Source organism: Ambystoma mexicanum, chromosome 10 (assembly GCF_040938575.1).
Source record: "Ambystoma mexicanum isolate Mex_15411 chromosome 10, UKY_AmexF1_1, whole genome shotgun sequence".
NCBI lineage: Eukaryota > Metazoa > Chordata > Amphibia > Caudata > Ambystomatidae > Ambystoma > Ambystoma mexicanum.
In genome coordinates this window covers 1493639100-1493656317 of record NC_090932.1, presented here as the reverse complement: position 1 = coordinate 1493656317, position 17218 = coordinate 1493639100, and the positions used below count along the sequence as shown (strand labels likewise).

Below are 17218 nucleotides of genomic sequence, written 5' to 3'. Positions count from 1 at the left end.
AAACTGGGTCAATCGGTAACAAAACAGACAATTTCACACTGGATTGTACTTTGCATTTCAGAATGCTACAGACTAGCACAAAAAGACCCACCAGAAGGGTTGAAGGCTCATTCCACCAGAGGCATCGCCTCTTCAACGGCCCTTCAAAGAGGTGTCCCAATAAGGTCCATTTGCGAAGCAGCAACTTGGTCTTCACTTCACACCTTCTCAAAATTCTATAGCCTGGATGTTTCCCAGTCTAGGGAGCTGACTTTTGGAAAAGCAGTGGTTTATTCCGCCATCTAAAGGCATTGATAAAAAAAAAATCTAAAAAAAATCTGATCCCTCCTCCAGAGAAAGTAACAAAATACTGCTTTGGGAGTCTATCTAAGATGAGGAATACGTTGGAGGACACAATCCACTCGAAGAACAAGTTACTTACCAACTATAAACGTTCTTTCGATTGGATCTTCCTCCAACATATTCCTCAACGCCCTCCCAACCTACCCCTCTGTAGATTTTTCCGGGTTATTGAGAGGCTGATACCTCTCTGCCGGCACAATCTACACAGTACAAGATCACAGGCAAAAAAGGGGGAAAACAGACCTGAGGCCAACGGGCGGCGCACGTGCTACTTACATACCAGATGACGTCACCCTCGACGGAGGCCATCGAGGGACCATCGACTCGATGACGCACAGCACCATATGCCGAAAAAATTTCCGAAGCGCACCCAAGCTGGATGGAATACGTTGGAGGAACATCCAATCGAAAGAACGTTACCAGTTGTTAAGTAACTTGTTCATCTACAGTGTCCTAGTAATTGAAGTGACTTCAGGGTGTAGGAAGTGCGTGTATGTGTGACATCCCAAAAGGGTATCTACTTAACTTAAATCTGAGGAAGTGTTGTGAAGTGCATTTTTATGGTTAATTATGGCCCTTTCTATAGAAGGCTTATTTAAAACCAACCGTTTAAATAATTTTACTTGAAAGCTTTGTGCTATTTGAATACTTGTGTTTGTGAATCTCAGTGTTGCATCTCTACAGCTCACATCTACCACTCTTGAGTCTGGCTGCTCAGTCTCAATACCAACTTGTGTAGTACAGACCTATACCCATAGTTGGGTTACCTATTGCCAAGAGGACATGGTTGCTGTAGACTCCCACATGGTTACTACATACAATCTTGCCTAACGGTCCTCGTCCTCTATCCCTCAGGACACAGAGGGGGAAGATGGATGCCACAGGAAGGAAGGTCGTTTACATTGCGGCGTCCACCACCAATGTGGCCAACGCACTCTTGAGCCTGACCAGGTACGACCAGGAGCTGTGGTACAAGCTGGGCTCGATTCTGGAGTTCCTCCTCCCAACAACAACAAGAGGATGGAGGCGTTTGCACTCTTCCAGGAGATGTTGTGTCTGATTATGCTATCGGACGCATTGAACATTGCTGACACAGGTTTCTAGCAGATGGGGGGAATGGCGTCTGCGTTTGTCGTCAAGGCTGGTTGAAGGCCAGGAATTTCTGCCAGGAGGTCCAGATGAGGGTACTTGAAGTACCGTTCGACTGAGAGAGCCTTTTTGTGAAAGTCGTCAGCGAGTCCCTGCAGGCCATCAAGACCGATACAGAGACAGCCCCTTCCTGTGGCACTCTCCAGCAGCACAGCTATTCCTTTCACTCCTCCAGAGGAAAGTCGAGCAGTTCGTCCAAACAGTTCTTGTCGTACTGCCAACTTTCACGATCCAGGATTCGGGAAGCCTACCGAGGCTGTTCCCGGGTCTACGGAGGCGGCCAGCGCCACCGACAGCCCGCAAGGCAGGGCACTGGCGCTCAAGCAGGCCAGAACCTGCCAGACCGTCTGGCCCCCACCCGTGCACCCCAGTGGAGGCTGGCTGACTGGATTCGTCAGCGAGTGGGAAATGATCACCACTAACAGATGGTTGCTGGATGCTCTAGCCCAAGGACATAACCTGGAGTTTCAGCACAGGTGTCCGCAGATCCCTCCGGTGGCCCGGCAGGAGCAGCACACCCCTCAGCTCTTGGAGGTACGGGCTATGCTGAGAAAAGGGGCGATAGAGCTGGTTCACCAACGACTCTGGGGCTCCAGAGTCCATTTCAAATACTTTGGTCAAAAAGAAAACCGGGGGCTGGAGGCCCATTGTAGACTGCGACATCTGAAAAAATAAGTAGAGTACCAAAAATTAATGGTCACATTCCAGCACGTGCTCAGCCAACTGGAAGGAGACTTCTTGACGCTGGACGCCTTCTTCCACGTCCCCATTCACAAGAAATAGGTTTTACCCATGGTAGTGCAGGGACGACACTACCAGTTCAGTGCCCTTGCTTACGACTTGAAGTCAGCCCCCAGGCTGTTTACTAAGTGCCTGGCACCGGTGGCGGCCCATCTACGTCTATGGGGGATATACATGTACCCGTACCTTGACGACTGACTCATCGGGACTCGCTCGCCAAGAGTCAGCTGTCGTACACACAGATGACCATTGCGCTGCAGATGGATCTGAGGTTCTCGATAAATTAGCCGAAGTCCTGCTTGACCCCATCGCCGAATGCTGTTTATAGGAGCCACTCGATAAGGTCTCCTTCCGAGTGTCTCCCTAGGGGGATAGAGTAAGCGGGCATGCGGGGCAAGGTGCAATGACTGTTGTCAATGAAGACTGCCACGGTGCGAGCCGCCAAGTCGCTGCTGGGCATGTCGTCTTGCATCTACCTTATCCAGCTGTGCAGGTTGCAACCTCTTCAGGAGTTCCTGGACGCTTGCTGGATACAGGTGTCAAGATGCTTGCTTTGTGGACCATATCCTGCTTGACGAGTAGTTCCGCCAGGCGATAAGGTCCATTCCAACATCACCTGGGGCACAGGGTTTCAAAACCCTTCATACCAGTAAACGGTCACCTGAGGCACTTCCCTGGAAGGCTGGGGAGGCTACACTGGACAACTGCACTGTGGCTTCCGGAGAAGGATCTCCAAATCAATATCCTGGAGCTACCGACAGTGTTCTGGGCCCTCAAGTCTTTGTACGGACAGCACCACAGCCATGTACTACCTGAACAAGCAAGGGGGCACGCACTCTCCAGGACTGTCCAAGCTGTCCCAGAACATCTGTAAGTGGGCTCTCAAACAGAACATATTCCTGTTGTCACAACATGTACCAGGGGAACTCAATCTGCTAGAAGACAAACTCAGCAGAGACTTCCCTCTGCCCTCAGAGTACGAATGGCGGTTACAAGAAGACATCGTCTTGGACGTTTTCACACAATGGGTATTCCCAGAAATGGATCTGTTGGCAACTCTGGAGAACTCTTAATGCCAAGATTACGCCTCCAGGTACCCCCAGAACCGATCCAAGGGGAACTGTCTCTGGATAACATGGTCAGGGAAATTTGTTTACACTTCATCCCCCCATCCCCCCCCCCCCCCCCCCCCCCCCCCCGGCCCCCGACTCCCCTTCTCAACAAGATAGTGCACAGATGCACCAGGAACCAGTCACCATGATACTAGTGGCCCCTATGTGGGCCCGGCAGCCTTGGTTCGCTCACCTGATGGAGATGTCTCTATCTCCACCGGTGAAACTACCCTGCCCATCCAATATGCTGTCACAGGACAGGGGCAAGACGATGCACCCATGCCCACAGACCATGAACTTGGCAGCCTGGCTCCTGAGGTCATAGAATGTGGACATTCACAGCTCCCTCAAAGATGCATGGACATTCTTAGGGAGGCTAGAAAACCTAACATTCGTTACTGCTATTCTAGCAAGTGGAAGAGATTCATCATCTGGTGTAGAGGTAAGAGCATTTACCCAGTTGACTGCTCTCCCACACAGATTGTTCTTTACCTGACTCACTTAATAGACTCAGGATTGGTCTTTAATTCTATTAAAGTTCATCTAGCAGCACTTTCCGCATACACCACTTCTCAACACAAAGTGTCATGGTGGAAAGTCCCAGTTATTAAAGCCTTCATGGAGGGAGAGAAGAGGATACACCCTCCTGTAGCTAACCCAGCTCCCGGATGGGACCTAAATGTGGTACTTACTAGGCTTATGGGCTCACCCTTTGAACCCATGCACAAAGCATCCCTTAATTACCTCACTCTTAAAACTGCTTTCTTAATAGCCATCACCTCCATTAGGACAGTGAGTGAACTACAAGCGCTCTTTATACTAGACTCATTTGTAACAGTTTGTGAGGTGGAAGCAGTGGCAGCCGCCCTGGATACTGGGAGAAAGGAGGGGGTTGCAGAAGGGGCCCGTCAAGTGCTGGCCATCAATGAAAAGAGACAGACTACAGATCCTAGAATGCCCCACGAAATACTGCATCACGGGGGGGGGGGCACACTGATGGGTAAAGAAAGGAAAGGGAGAACCGGGTTTCCTTAGGTTAAAACTGCCCAAACACAAACAAAGTACAGGGTTAAGCCACAGTGGACGGAGCAGGGAGGAGGTGGGGAATCTGAATCAGGTGTGTTAAAACCGTTGCTGAGAACACATGGGGCTGATTACGGGGGATGGGCCGGACAAGGGTTAAATGCAACTCCAAGAGACTCAGGAGGCGTCTTATTTTGCAGGAGCAGCGCGTGGCGAGAGACCCCGCACCCGAGTGGAGTGAGACCAGCCAAGAATACGAGTGGGCTTACTAGTTGTGAGCTTTCCGCTTACTGATTGACGCAGTACCTGGTCCAAGGCTCAAGACCTTCCAGTGGAGAGAAACGGCCGCCGAAGGAGGATTGGGAGTGGTGAAGTGTGTATTATTGCCATTTGTTAATTTCGTTTTCATGGCCGGCGGACAGGTTTGAAGGGTGAAAGCCTGTAATCGCCTGGCTTGGAACTAATTAAGCCCAGCAGCGGAAGTTGCAAGTAAAGCAAGGCACAACGCCTGTGCCTGAGGTGAAAAGAACCGTCATCAGTTGGCTGAAATTATTGATCTGTGACCACTATTTGTTGTGCAATAAACCGCTGTGAATGAAAACCTCGTTTGTCTCCAGCTGACTACATAACACAGTTCACAAGGATATGGTGGTTCTACGGACACATCCTAGGTTTGCACCAAAATATATTTCTAAATTCCATGTCAACCAGTCTATAGAACTACCAACGTTCTTTCAAAACCCTTCAAATTTGGGAGAAAGGAGCCTGCATACACTGGATATGCACAGAGCCGTCATGTTTTATATGGAAAGAACTAGACCTCTTAGAAAGACTAATCAGTTCTTTGTCTCGGTGGCAGCAGGAAGAGAATGAGATAGTTTCAAAATCCACTATATCTAGATGGATTGTCCAATGTATCACTCTGTTTCTCTTTTGCTAAGAGAGAACTACCCTTCAAGCCGAGAGCACATTGTACTCGAGGCACTGGGGCTTCCATAGCATTCATTGCAAATGTCCCTCTTGAGTCCATTTGCAAAGCGGTAACCTGGAGTTCTTTCTGCACACCTTTTACAAAACACTGTCTAGATGCCCACTCTAGATCTCATTCCCAGGTGGGACAAGCAGTATTAAGACATCTTTTTTCTACTGTTCCTTCTCACAACCCACCTCCAACTCCGGGTACTGCTCGCTAGTCTATGCACAACATGTGATTCTAAGCAGATTAACAAACAGACAATGCATTACTTACCGTAAAAGCATTTCTGATGGTTGTATCTTCTTAGATTCACATGTGCCCACCCTTCCTCCCGCTCGGATGGAAGAAACATAGACGTCCTTTATCTCGCTCTTTTCTGTACTCTCACGTCTAATAGGCTTCCTCAGGGCAGATAAAAAACGGAGGGACCTCGACGCGTGAGGGATTGTGGGTACAATGCACGTCACTATAGGGATAGTGCTACAGACACGCCTTGTTGACGTCTCCTTTTCGACTACAAAAAACAAAATGTAATACTCCGCAGTGGCCACTGGATGTCGGACTATGCACAGCATGTGAATCTAAGCAGATACAACCATCAGAAATGCTTTTTCGGTAAGTAATGCATTGCCATTCTGTGGGGAGACAGAGGGTGAGGTGTGAACCTGACTGTTTTGTTGATATTATTATATGCAAAAGTAAAGTCTTTTTTTTAAAAAGAAAAGGTACATCTGGCGTCTATCTCTCGCTACACCAGTTTTCCAGGAAGATCTTCACTTTGGTCTCTTATACTCGTCAAGGAGTTCTTCAAAGGACTGTTTCGATCTTTCCCGCCAGTGAGGGCTCCTGCCCTGGCGTGGGAACTCAACATGGTGCTGACAAGGCTCGCGGGGGCTGGGGGGGCCTTCATGCCTATGCATCAGGCCCCTCTCGTTCCTCACATGGAAAAACGCATTCCTTGTGGCCATCACCTCTGCTGCCAGGAGAATGGGCAAGATCCAGGCCCTATCCTGCAAGCAGCCATGTCTGAATTTCCATAAATCGAGGTTGGTGCTGCGGACGTACCCCTATTCCATGGTGAACGTTCCGTTGGAATTCCACCTCAACAAGCCTTTGAGTGTTTTTCCCGAAGGCTTAGTCTCTGGCTGAAAAGGCCTTGCATTCGATGTACGTTGCTTGTGCCCCGAGGTTCTACGTGAAGCGCACAAAGGCTTGTCAGAAGTCCTTTCAACTGTTCGTGAATTTTGGTCCGGTGAACCATGGGAAGGCCTTGTCCAAGGCTTCCATCTCTAGGTGGCTCTCCGTCTGCATCATGCACTTTCATCGGCCACTGCCCTGCAGTCCAAGAGCTCATTCCACCAGAGCGATCGCTGCGACGACTGTGTGCCTGTCTGGTGTGCCCCTGCTGGACATCTGCAGGGCTGCAACGTGGAGGTCCACGCATACTTTCATGAAGTTCTACTGCGTCAACAAGGATTCCAGGGAAGAGTCCAGAGTCAGCCAAGTAATGCTGCGCAACCTTTTAGCTTGAGGTGAGTCTGCCAGAGGTAAGAGTATTGCTTCTGTTGAGCTTCCTTGCCACCTCCCGTGTTTGTGTAATGTTGTACTGCTATGTATTTGTTATTCATGAGCATGTGACTCCATGCCAGACCCCATGCTGGAGAAGGAACAAGTTGCTTACCTGTAACTATTGTTCTCCAGCATGGGTCTGGGATGGATTCAGAGGCAAACCCTCCCTCCAACCCCTCAGACTCTTGGTCATACTGCCACTTTACATGCTTAACAAATCTGAAGATGGCTGCTGACTGTCATTGGATGGGACAGTATGACCCAGAGCACAGTGATTGGTTTAGAGGAGAAATAGTTTGTAAGTGAAAGTTATTTTTTTACCAAGGATTTCCGGCCTGACTGGGAATGTTCATGAGCATGTGAATCCATGTCTGACCCATGCTGAAGAACAATAGTTAAAGGTAATTAACTTGTTCCGTACCAATCATTGAGTCATCAGAGTTCAGACACCAGAAGCCGGGGACCGCTTGCAGCATATTTGTCAATTTATCCACATCGAAGGATAATGCAATCTTTCTTGAAATGTAGGTGAAGCCTACATGGTACAAGACAAATCTTGTTAAGATGTAGTAGGTTTTTGCTTAGGCAGCTATTTATCGGTTCTGTAGTGTGGTCAACTCAGTGGAAGATCTCTAACATTTGGGCATCTCTGGTACAGCGGTAGTAGGGAAGTGATCAACCCATTTCTTGAAATTTAGTTAGTCATCAAGTGGATGGTAGTGTAGGTTTTTGGAAATATTGCTTGGCAGGAAGAACCATGTTATGGTCCTGGCCATGGTGGGCTTCATTGTAAGTTTAAAATGTAACCAATAACCTTTTTTGATTATGTTTCAACTATTGGTTTTTATGAATCTTTTTAGATGCATTGTCATTTTGGTTGTATTTTAGGCACTCCCATATTAAATTAAATGATAATGTGATTTTTAGAATGTTTTCTAACTAATGTATTGATATGCTTTGTTGGTTAAAGGCCAATATAACAATAAAAAACAGCTTACCAGTAATAGTTTTTAGGACTTATCTTCTAAAAATCACATGCTCTCCCATATCATCTCCACATGGGAGCAAAAAGGCATAAAAACAAATTACAGTGAGACAACATATTTCACATGTCGGAAAACAATCTGAGGACAACGTGTTAAGGATCATTCGTGCCCGTACACTTATGCTAGAGATGGTGTTAATTACGCCCCTTTTGACGCCCACTTTTCGAATATAAAAAAGTAATACTCTACCACTAGATGGCGGCTTATGCAAAGCATGTGATTCTATGCAGATAGAAGCCACAAAAATAATTTTACTGGCAAGTAGTATTTGCTGTATATCTTCTGTCTAACCTGAATAATTGAGAATGATCAGTGTGCCTCCATTGGACCTCTCCACCCCAACACTCTCCTGAGTCTACACCTTATTGCTCTGTCACCGATCATGGTAGAGCGTGGCTAAATTTTAGTGTCTTCCTGTTTACTATAATAGGGTGGTCTTACATAATCTGCCAGAGGGTCGATTCTGAAATGACAGTAGGAAAATGTTTCAGGGGATGATTAGTCTGTCTGAAGCCACAAAAATGCTTAACTGCGTTTAATGAAGTCCTTTCATAGATGGCACTATGCCCCTTACTAAGATGCACTTGTCTTTCCCTGAGAACAATTTTCATGACCACTTTCTAGGTCATTGAAATGTAACGCTCAAGAGGACAAAATAGTTAAATGCTTCTGTTTTTACCCCTAACTAACTGTTTTGCTTTAGACTTCAACCAAAAGACTTTGCTTTAACTTTAATCTAACCTGGTCTAATTTTGTTAAGGCTGACTTGTGCATCAGATTACTTGCTTAAACCAAGCTTGTTTTTAAAAATGTATTTCTTATTGCTTTTGATTTAGCAATGTAATGCAAAATATGATGTATACAATCATACTTACTTGTTGCTTTTTTAACTTAAAATGTGTAGGTTGGAAAGAGCAAAGAAATTACAAGAACAGAGGGAAAAAGAATTGGTTGAGAAACAAAAGCAACAAGAACTTGCTGCAGGTAACCACAATCAGTGCTGGGGTCGTTTCTTGTGGTGCTCGGGGGTCCTCTTTTTAAATTGATGGAGAAACAAAGTGGCTGTTTTGTGCATTACTCCATTCTCAAATGAGTTGGCCTTTGTTTCCTGCCAGATGTGAGGGGCCACATGATACCCCCCCCTACCTTGTGTATGCCATTCAGTGGAAAAATGTATTTTTAACCACTGGATGCCTGTATCCAGCCTGTCGGGGATCGTGTGGACTTCCATCAAGTTTCTGAGCTGTTCCTGATTGTTTGGATATGCACCCAGCCCCGCTTCACACAGTACTTTATCTCTTGGTTTTACGGGCCTCAACTTCTAATAGAGGCCTATACTATCCTAGTTGGTAGTGACCTAGCAGTCAGGCTTATCTTGGGGGGGGGGGAAATGTGCAATGTATAAGAGTATAAAGAAATCAGCACCTACACAGATCCATGGAAACCCTCACTTAAAGTTATAGCAAAAATAATTATTTTATACCCACAAAAAACCCAAGTATTTCTAAAAATGTGGTGACTGCTGCTAACATTCAATCTGCAATTGGATAACTTTGTTAAAGGAAAAATAGAGCAAGTGGATAAACATTCATGTACTTTTCAGATACACATACAAACTGACATAAGTTATGGCCGTTAAAGGCATCAGTCACCTACAAATGCATCACTGAGCCCTCTGACCTTCCCCCCACCCCCAATACCGCACTGTTGGACAGTTTGTATGCCGTACCCTCAGGGAACACTACAAACAACTCTTGAATACAGGTATAGGAAACCCAACCTTTGGTATAAGCTTGTACTACACAGTTTTGGTAGCGTGTTGAGCAGCCAGGCTTTTCTCAAGAGGGGAATGTGAGCAGTAATGTTACGCAGAGGTTTACAATCACAAGTGTTCAAATACACTTGTACTCAAGGTTTCTTTGATTTATCTGTCGGTTATAAAACATTCATTAGAAGGAGGCAATTATATAATAACACACAAATATACTACATTACTTTTTAAGAGGAGTGAAAGGCAAAGGTTATCAGAACATAAAAGACTACAATAATTCTTAGACAGTGTAGCTACTTTGAGTGCACCAGAAGATTCAATTCAATAGGCTAGGCTAAAGTCTTCGATAGGATAAAGCAGTTCTGTTAAGTAAACGGAAAAGTCTCTGCACAAGTTCTTAGAAGTAGTTTGTGAAAAGATGAATCAAATGTGGTCACAAGCTGATTAGGCCTGCGAGTTGCAAAAGTTTCAAGCACTTTCACCGGGAGAGATAAGTTCTCTGTCTTGTTTTACAGTATCTTTCAATGAAGAAAAAGATACAGCTGATGACTTCTGTTCCTGGCAGTTCCTGCAGATCTTACTGTTCCTGAGCCTCCGTTGTGGGGGCAAGAGGGAGGACGTCGGGGGACTCCTGCACTGGGACAGTCAAAAGCTTGCAACTGGCAAACTTCACTTTCAGTGGCGCTTTCGCATTTCAGCTACCGCACTGGTAACAACACTGGTCCTGGCTGCTGAGGTGGACTGTCCTTGCTTCAGAGGTCCCACAGTCAGCTGAGGGGCGGGTGGGGGGGGTCAGGCTCGGTCCGACGTTGTGGGAGTCCAGAGTATCTTCCAAACGCAAGGAACGCACATAATCTAGTGTCCATCTTCCTGGCTCTACGGTTTCATGCAGCACTCTGATGAAATGCAACCAGCTCCGAGGTGTCCAGGAGGTGGCTTACTTGGGAGTTTATTGGTTCTACCAACTCAAACGGAGAAGTTGTCCTTTGCAGGGCTTCTGTCGATGCAAACCTGATGATTCGGACCTGCAGCAGGGCTTCACCGGGCAACCAACGGTCCAGTAGTTGCAGCAGCCATCCTCTTCAAGATCATCTTTGGTTCCTTTGTCCAGTGGTCGACTCTGCCTTGCAAGCCAATAGACTCTCCTTTTATTCAGTTCTCTCCCATTCATTCCAGCCTATCTGCCACTCACCCAGCAGGGTGGCTGTCCTTGCCGGTCAGCCAGTCAATCATCAGAGTGCATTTGGGTCTCCTAGGAGACTAAGCACAGGGAGTTTCAGGCACCTCCCACACTGCCTGCCTAACCCAGACACTCTGGAGCCAGAGGCGGTCTTCACTCCTGAAGCCCGCCAAAGGCAAATGAACAAAGAAACCAAACATGGTTTGGCGCGCAGAGAAAAACTCAACAAGGACCTTTCCACAAAGACATGGCGAAAAAAGACCACCAGATCCATTTTATCAAAGATGGCTGGGCGCCATCTTAAAAAACATGGCTCCCGCGATTTAACGTTACCAGAGCTATGACTAGTTCGCGGTCGGGAAAAATCGTGGTAGTTCATTGTAAAACCACTGCCACCAGCCATCCTGAGAGGAAAGGGTAACATTTGACTGTTACATGAGTATCTAGACACATGGGCTACTAGGTAACCCCTCCAGCACTCTATTGGAAGATAGTTTGAGCTGGGTCTAAGAATTTGCAAAGCTAAGTGAAGTCAATTTCACCCCCACTGTTCCGGGAAACAGTACTTGATCCCAGAGAAGCTATTTAAACCTTGGGAAAGCCTGAAAGGCTTCCCTGTGTCACTGCACTGAGGGTGCTGTGTGACACAAATGAAAAAGATGATGCCTATGGAGTTGGTTAAACTCCATCATTCAGAAAGAAACAAACATAGAAAAAACATTGATTTGAAAAGTTCAAAGTCCCAAAGTTGAGCAAAAGAGCTGGAGGACTCTAAGGTGGGAGGAATTGGCACATTTATGAAAATTCTCCTTAACACTCACTAACGCCATCAAACATTCCTCCTCCAGACCGATCAGATCTGCCTACAAACGCAGTTTGATCACACCCCTCTTCAGCCAGAAAAGAGTGGAAGGGGTAAGCTTTTTAGCCCACCCCCCCCCCCAGCTCTCTGGAACAATCTTCCACCACATCTGCATAATGAACTGTCATCGGTTGGCAAATCGACTGTTGCCTGGCCGTCCGAGAGCCCATTCGACCAGAGCGATCGCTGCTACCACGGCGTTCTTGTCTGGTGTGCCCCTGCTGGACATCTGCAGGGCTGATACGTGGCGGTCGACGCACAACTTCACGAGATTCTACTGCGTCGACCGGGATTCCAGGGAGGAGTCCAGGGTCGGCCAAGCGGTGCTGCGCACCTTGTTTGCCTAAGGTGAGCCTGGTGAGGAGGTAAGAACTGCTTAATGTTGAGTTTTGGATGTAATGCTTAATGTTGAGCCTTTTGCCACCTCCCGTGGTTGTGCATGTGTGTACTGCTATGTATTCTTATATTCATGAGCATGTGAATCCATGCCAGACCCCATGCTGTAGAAGGGACAAGTTACTTAGCTTTAACTGTTGTTCTCCGGCATGGGTCTGGCAGGGATGCACATGCGAACCCTCCCTCCTACCCCTCTACGGCTCTTCATTAGGTCATACTGCCACTTTGTGTGCTACCAAATCTGAAGATGGCTGCCAGAGGCGGGGCTTAGGGAGAGGGCAGTCATTGGCTGGGGGCAGTATAACCCAGAGACCAGTGATTGGTTACTACTGAGAAAGATAGATCAGAAACGAAACTGATACTGATTTCTTTCTTTACTGAGGATTCCCGGCCTGACGACTGGGAATATTCATGAGCATGTGAATCCATGCCAGACCCATGCTGGAGAACAGTTACAGGTAAGTAACGTGTTCCTACTACGCCTTCAGGAAACACCTCGACTTCCTTTTCAACTAAGCTCCAAACCCCACATGAACACTTTCTTCCCCTTCTTTCCGCTGTGACCAGCGCCTAGATGCTCCTGTTTTGTGCGCGCCTACAAATGAATAAAATAAAAGCTCTTACTTGTGTCAACTCTGAAATATTCAGTTTAAAGGAAAGTAAAGGTTAGAAGGTGCACAGGTTATACTTGTAAGTAACAGTGTAACACTCTCAAAGAATGGTTTAGGCAGTCTGTTCCCTGACTAAAAAGGAGTTCAAAATTCAGGTAGTAGAGGAACAAGCAATGCCCAAACCAGTAGGTTGAAGAAGATGGCCTTTTGGGGAACCAGCAATGCCACAGTCAAATGGAAAACACAAGTTCTGATGACAATCTTAACTTAGGCTGGAGATGGGGCTGTAGGAAAGTACAAAGAACTTGTAGCATACCAAGGGGTCTAATGAAACGCTTACAACCAGAAGTATTATTTTTTAAAAAAAGTAAGATTTATTATAAATTCAGTGAGCCCAAGCTCAGTGAGCCCAAGTTAAGTCTTGGGGCAAGTACTTTGTGTTTTTGTGTGTTTGACTATAACAAGGTTTTGTTAGGGAGAATTCTCACAAATGTGCTAATTCCCTTCACCTTAGACACCCAGCAACTTTGCTGGATTTTGAGGACTTGATTTCTTTTCCCTGTAAAGTGAGAGCCTTTTTTACCACTCTTTAATGTATTTTGATGCATGTTTTACACTGGTGTTCTTGGATTATGGAGTTTTAAGATCACTCCATAGGCATCTTTTCATGTGGGTTACACAGCACCCTCAGTGCAGTGACCCAGGGCTTCTTATACCAGCACTGCGAGGCGAAGAGAAAGACCATCCTCTCGGTCCCACTTCTGGATGATATTTGTGTTAACGGCTTGTCCCTTATGAAGAACCCTTCTATGGCCCTGCGAAGAGGGATTGCCTTGAGAAGAAGTGCAGGGTGCCGTACTCTGTGCCCATGTGCTTACGGGCCCAGCTGTCGCCAGACTTTGTGGTATCGGCAGCAGCCAAGAACTCATCGGCGCTTCATCGGCAGCATGTACCCCATCCGGACAGCGAGGGGAATAAATTGGATGCCATGGGACGAGTTATCTACTCTGCGGCCACTACCTTCAAGGCCACCAACGCCCTTGCAGCGTGCTACTACTGAGAGCTATGGTTAAAGATCGCTCCCCTCCTGTACTTCCTCCCTGACGACAAGAGGTCAGAGGCGTTGGAGATTCTGCAGGAAGGCGAGGTGGCATCGGACCATGCCATCACGGTGGCCACGGACATCGTCGACGGTGGGTTCTGCCAGGTGTGCAAAGATGTTTGCCTTAGTCCACGTGGCTGGCTCGGGGCTACTAACTTTCGCCTGGATGTTCAGACAAGGGTGTTGAACATGCCCTTTGATGGAGATAACCTCTTTGGGAAGGCTGTAGATGAGTCTCTACAGGCCATCAAGGCTGACGCCGAGATGTCATGTGCTCTGGGCAATCTTCAACAGCTGCAGCTGTCCTTTCGACCCTCGGGAGGAAAGTCCCAAGGATCTTCCAAAAGTTTCAGCAGGAGCTCGTCTTCATACCACCAGCCCTCCTGCTCCTCGGCCCAGGAAACCAACAGGGGCTGTTACAAGGCTTTCGGAGGACGACGACGTTGTCAACCGGGGCCCTAGGATGGCCCTTCGATGTCCAAGCAGGATTGAACTGGCTGTGGCGTCTGGCCCCCACCGTGCAGCCCGTTTGGAGGCCGGCTGGCAAACTTTGTCAGCACGTGGAAGACCATCTCACTGACGGTTTGGTGCTGGACGCTCTCGTCCACTGAAGTGTCCCCGAATGCCACCTGTGGACCGGCAAGAATGCCACTTCCCTCCGCTGCTCCTTTAGGTGCGGGCCATGCTCAAGAAGGGCGCGATAGAGCTCGTTCCAAAGAGGCTCCAGAGTGTACTCAAGGTACTTCCTCATTAAGACCGGGGGCTGGAGGCCCATCCTCAACTGCAGACGAGTGAACAAATGCATCAGGCCCCAAATGTTCTACATGGTCACTTTTCAGCACATGCTCGGACTGCTCGTAGAGGGAGACGTTCTGTCGTCGCTGGACTTGGCGGATGCGTACATTCACATTCCAATCAGCAAGGGACACCGCATGTTTCTGCGCTTTGTCGTTCAGGTGAAGCATTTCCAATTCAAGGCCCTTCACCATCGGCCTGAGGTCGGCACCAAGGGTCTTCACCAAGTGCCTGCCACTGGCGCATCTGAGACTACAAGGGATTCACTTCTACCATTACTTGGACGACTTGCTCGTTCAGGCAAGTTTGAAGGACATCGGCGTTGACCACACAGCGAGGACCGTCCGCCTACTGACGGCTCTGGGGTTCTCTTTGAACTATGCAAAGTCCTGGTTGACTCCATCGCAGGACACGTTGTTTCTGGGATCCCGACTCAACATGGTGACGTGCCTGCCATCACCGTCTGAGGAAGGGATAGTGGCCATCTTGGGCAAGCTGCAACGGCTGTTAGCACTGAAGATTGCCACTGTGAGGACCATCAAGTCTCAACTCGGTCTTAGGTTGTCATGCATATATCTTATTCGACTCTGCAGGCTACGGATGCGTCCATTACAGGAGTTCAACGACCGTTGAATACAAGTGTCAGGAAGTTTCCAGGAAAAAATCACACTCGAGGAGAGCTTCAGTCAATCGATAAGGTGGTGGGGAGTGCGCTCATCGTTCCAGAGACGCTGATTTCAAGACTCCACCACACCAGGAGGCGGTAACGAAGGATGCCTCTCTGGAAGGATGGGGAGCTCACACAAGAAGTCGGCACGCCAGAGGCCTGTGGCTGCTGGAGAGGTTGTTGCACATAAACGTGCTAGAGCTTCGAGCAGTGTTTTGGGCCCTCATGTCCTTCCTTCCGTCCTTCAAGGGCAAGGTGGTACGGGTCTTGACAGACAATACCACCACAATGTTTTATATCAGAAAGCAGGGGGCAGTAGATCCCCAGCACTCCACAAACAGGCGCAGGACCTATGGCACTAGGCCGTCGCCCAGGGGATGTGCCACGTTCCATTTCATCTGGCAGGAGTAAAGAACACTTCCGCCGACTCTCTCAGCAGGGAGCCACGCTCGTTCCACGAGTGGGAACTTCGGCAGGACCAAGTGAACCACCTCTTCCGCAATTGGAGTAAACCCCAGATCGATCTGTTTGGAACGGCGACGAACACCAAGTGCCGAAGGTTCGCCAGCACGGCGTGTTTCTGTCTGCATTCCCTCCGTTGCTGTTGCTTCTTCGGCTCATCTATCAATTCAGACTGTCCCGAGGCATAGCTGGTACCCGGACCTTCTCAGCATGTCAGCGTCCCCTCCAGTCAAGGTTCCGGTAGTCAAAGCTTCTCGGCAGGGAAGGAGGCGCAATTCTCTACCACAATCGCTGATCCTGAAGGCCCGGCTCCTGCAGCATTAGAGTTAGGGGGCTACGATCTCCCAGCAGACTGCAGGGAGGTGCTTGCCAAGGCCAGAGCATTGTCTACTCTGAAATGCTACTGGCATTAATGGAAGAGGTTTGCAGACTGGTGCCGTGCACAGAAGATTGGCCCTCTAAGAGTCACGGCTCCACAGGTACTACCATATTTGCTGTCATTGGCCAAAGCAGGACAGGCCCATGCCTCCATCAAATTTCATCTGGCGGCCATCTCCTGCTAGACCAGATCTCCGGGACGGTCGTTATGGTCACATCATCTGGTTAAGGACTTTGTCAAAGGAATGTTCAGTTTGTTCCTGCCGGTGAAGGCTCCGTCCCCGGCGTGGGAACTCCATGTGGTGCCAACAGTTCCACTGAAGTTCTTGTTGTGGAAGACCACGTTCCTCGTGGCCATCACCTCTGCACGACGGGTGTGAGAGATTCAGGCCCTTTCCTGTAAGCCGCCTTACTTGACTGTTCACGACACGCGGGTGGTGCTGAGGATGCACCCCTCCTTCATGGCCAAGGTGCTGTTGAACTTTCATCTAAACAAGCCCTTGGTGTTCCCTGTGTTTTTTCCGACGCCTTTGTCGCCTGCTGAAAGGACTTTGCACTCGCTGGATGTGGCTAGGGCGCTGAAGTTCTATGTGGACCGTACAAAGAGTTTCCGGAAGATGCCGTATTTTTTTGTTAACTTTGGCGCTGTGAACCATGGGAAGGCCCTCTCCAAGCATTCCATTTGCAGGTGGCTCTCTGGCTGCATCACCCATTGCCTCCGGTTGGCAAACCGACCGTTGCCTGGCCGTCAGAGCCCATTTGACCAGAGCGATTGCTGCTACTACAGCGTTCCTGTCTGGTGTGCCCCTGCTGGACATCTGCAGGGCTGCTAAGTGGAGGTCGAAACACACCTTCACAAGATTCTACTGCGTCGAAAAGGATTCTAGGGAGGAGTCGGCCAAGCAGTGCTGCGCAACCTTTTTGCTTGAAGGTGAACCTGGTGAGTAGGTAAGAGATGCTTCTGTTGAGCCTTGCCACCTCCTGTGGTTCTCGTGTGTACTGCTATGTATTCTTTATTCAGGATCATGAGAATCCA

General features: G+C 48.3%; 1 protein-coding gene across 4 annotated transcripts in view; it reads left to right on the top strand.

Moving 5' to 3' along the window:
- RSRC2 (arginine and serine rich coiled-coil 2) overlaps window positions 1–17218 on the top strand; it is a 373088-nt gene that overhangs the window by 203435 nt on the left and 152435 nt on the right. For all 4 annotated transcript variants that reach the window (XM_069619623.1, XM_069619624.1, XM_069619625.1 and 1 more), the window contains one exon: window positions 8863–8942. In XM_069619623.1, coding sequence (XP_069475724.1) covers window positions 8863–8942 — 80 coding nt within the window. The remainder of the gene's footprint in view (window positions 1–8862; window positions 8943–17218) is intronic.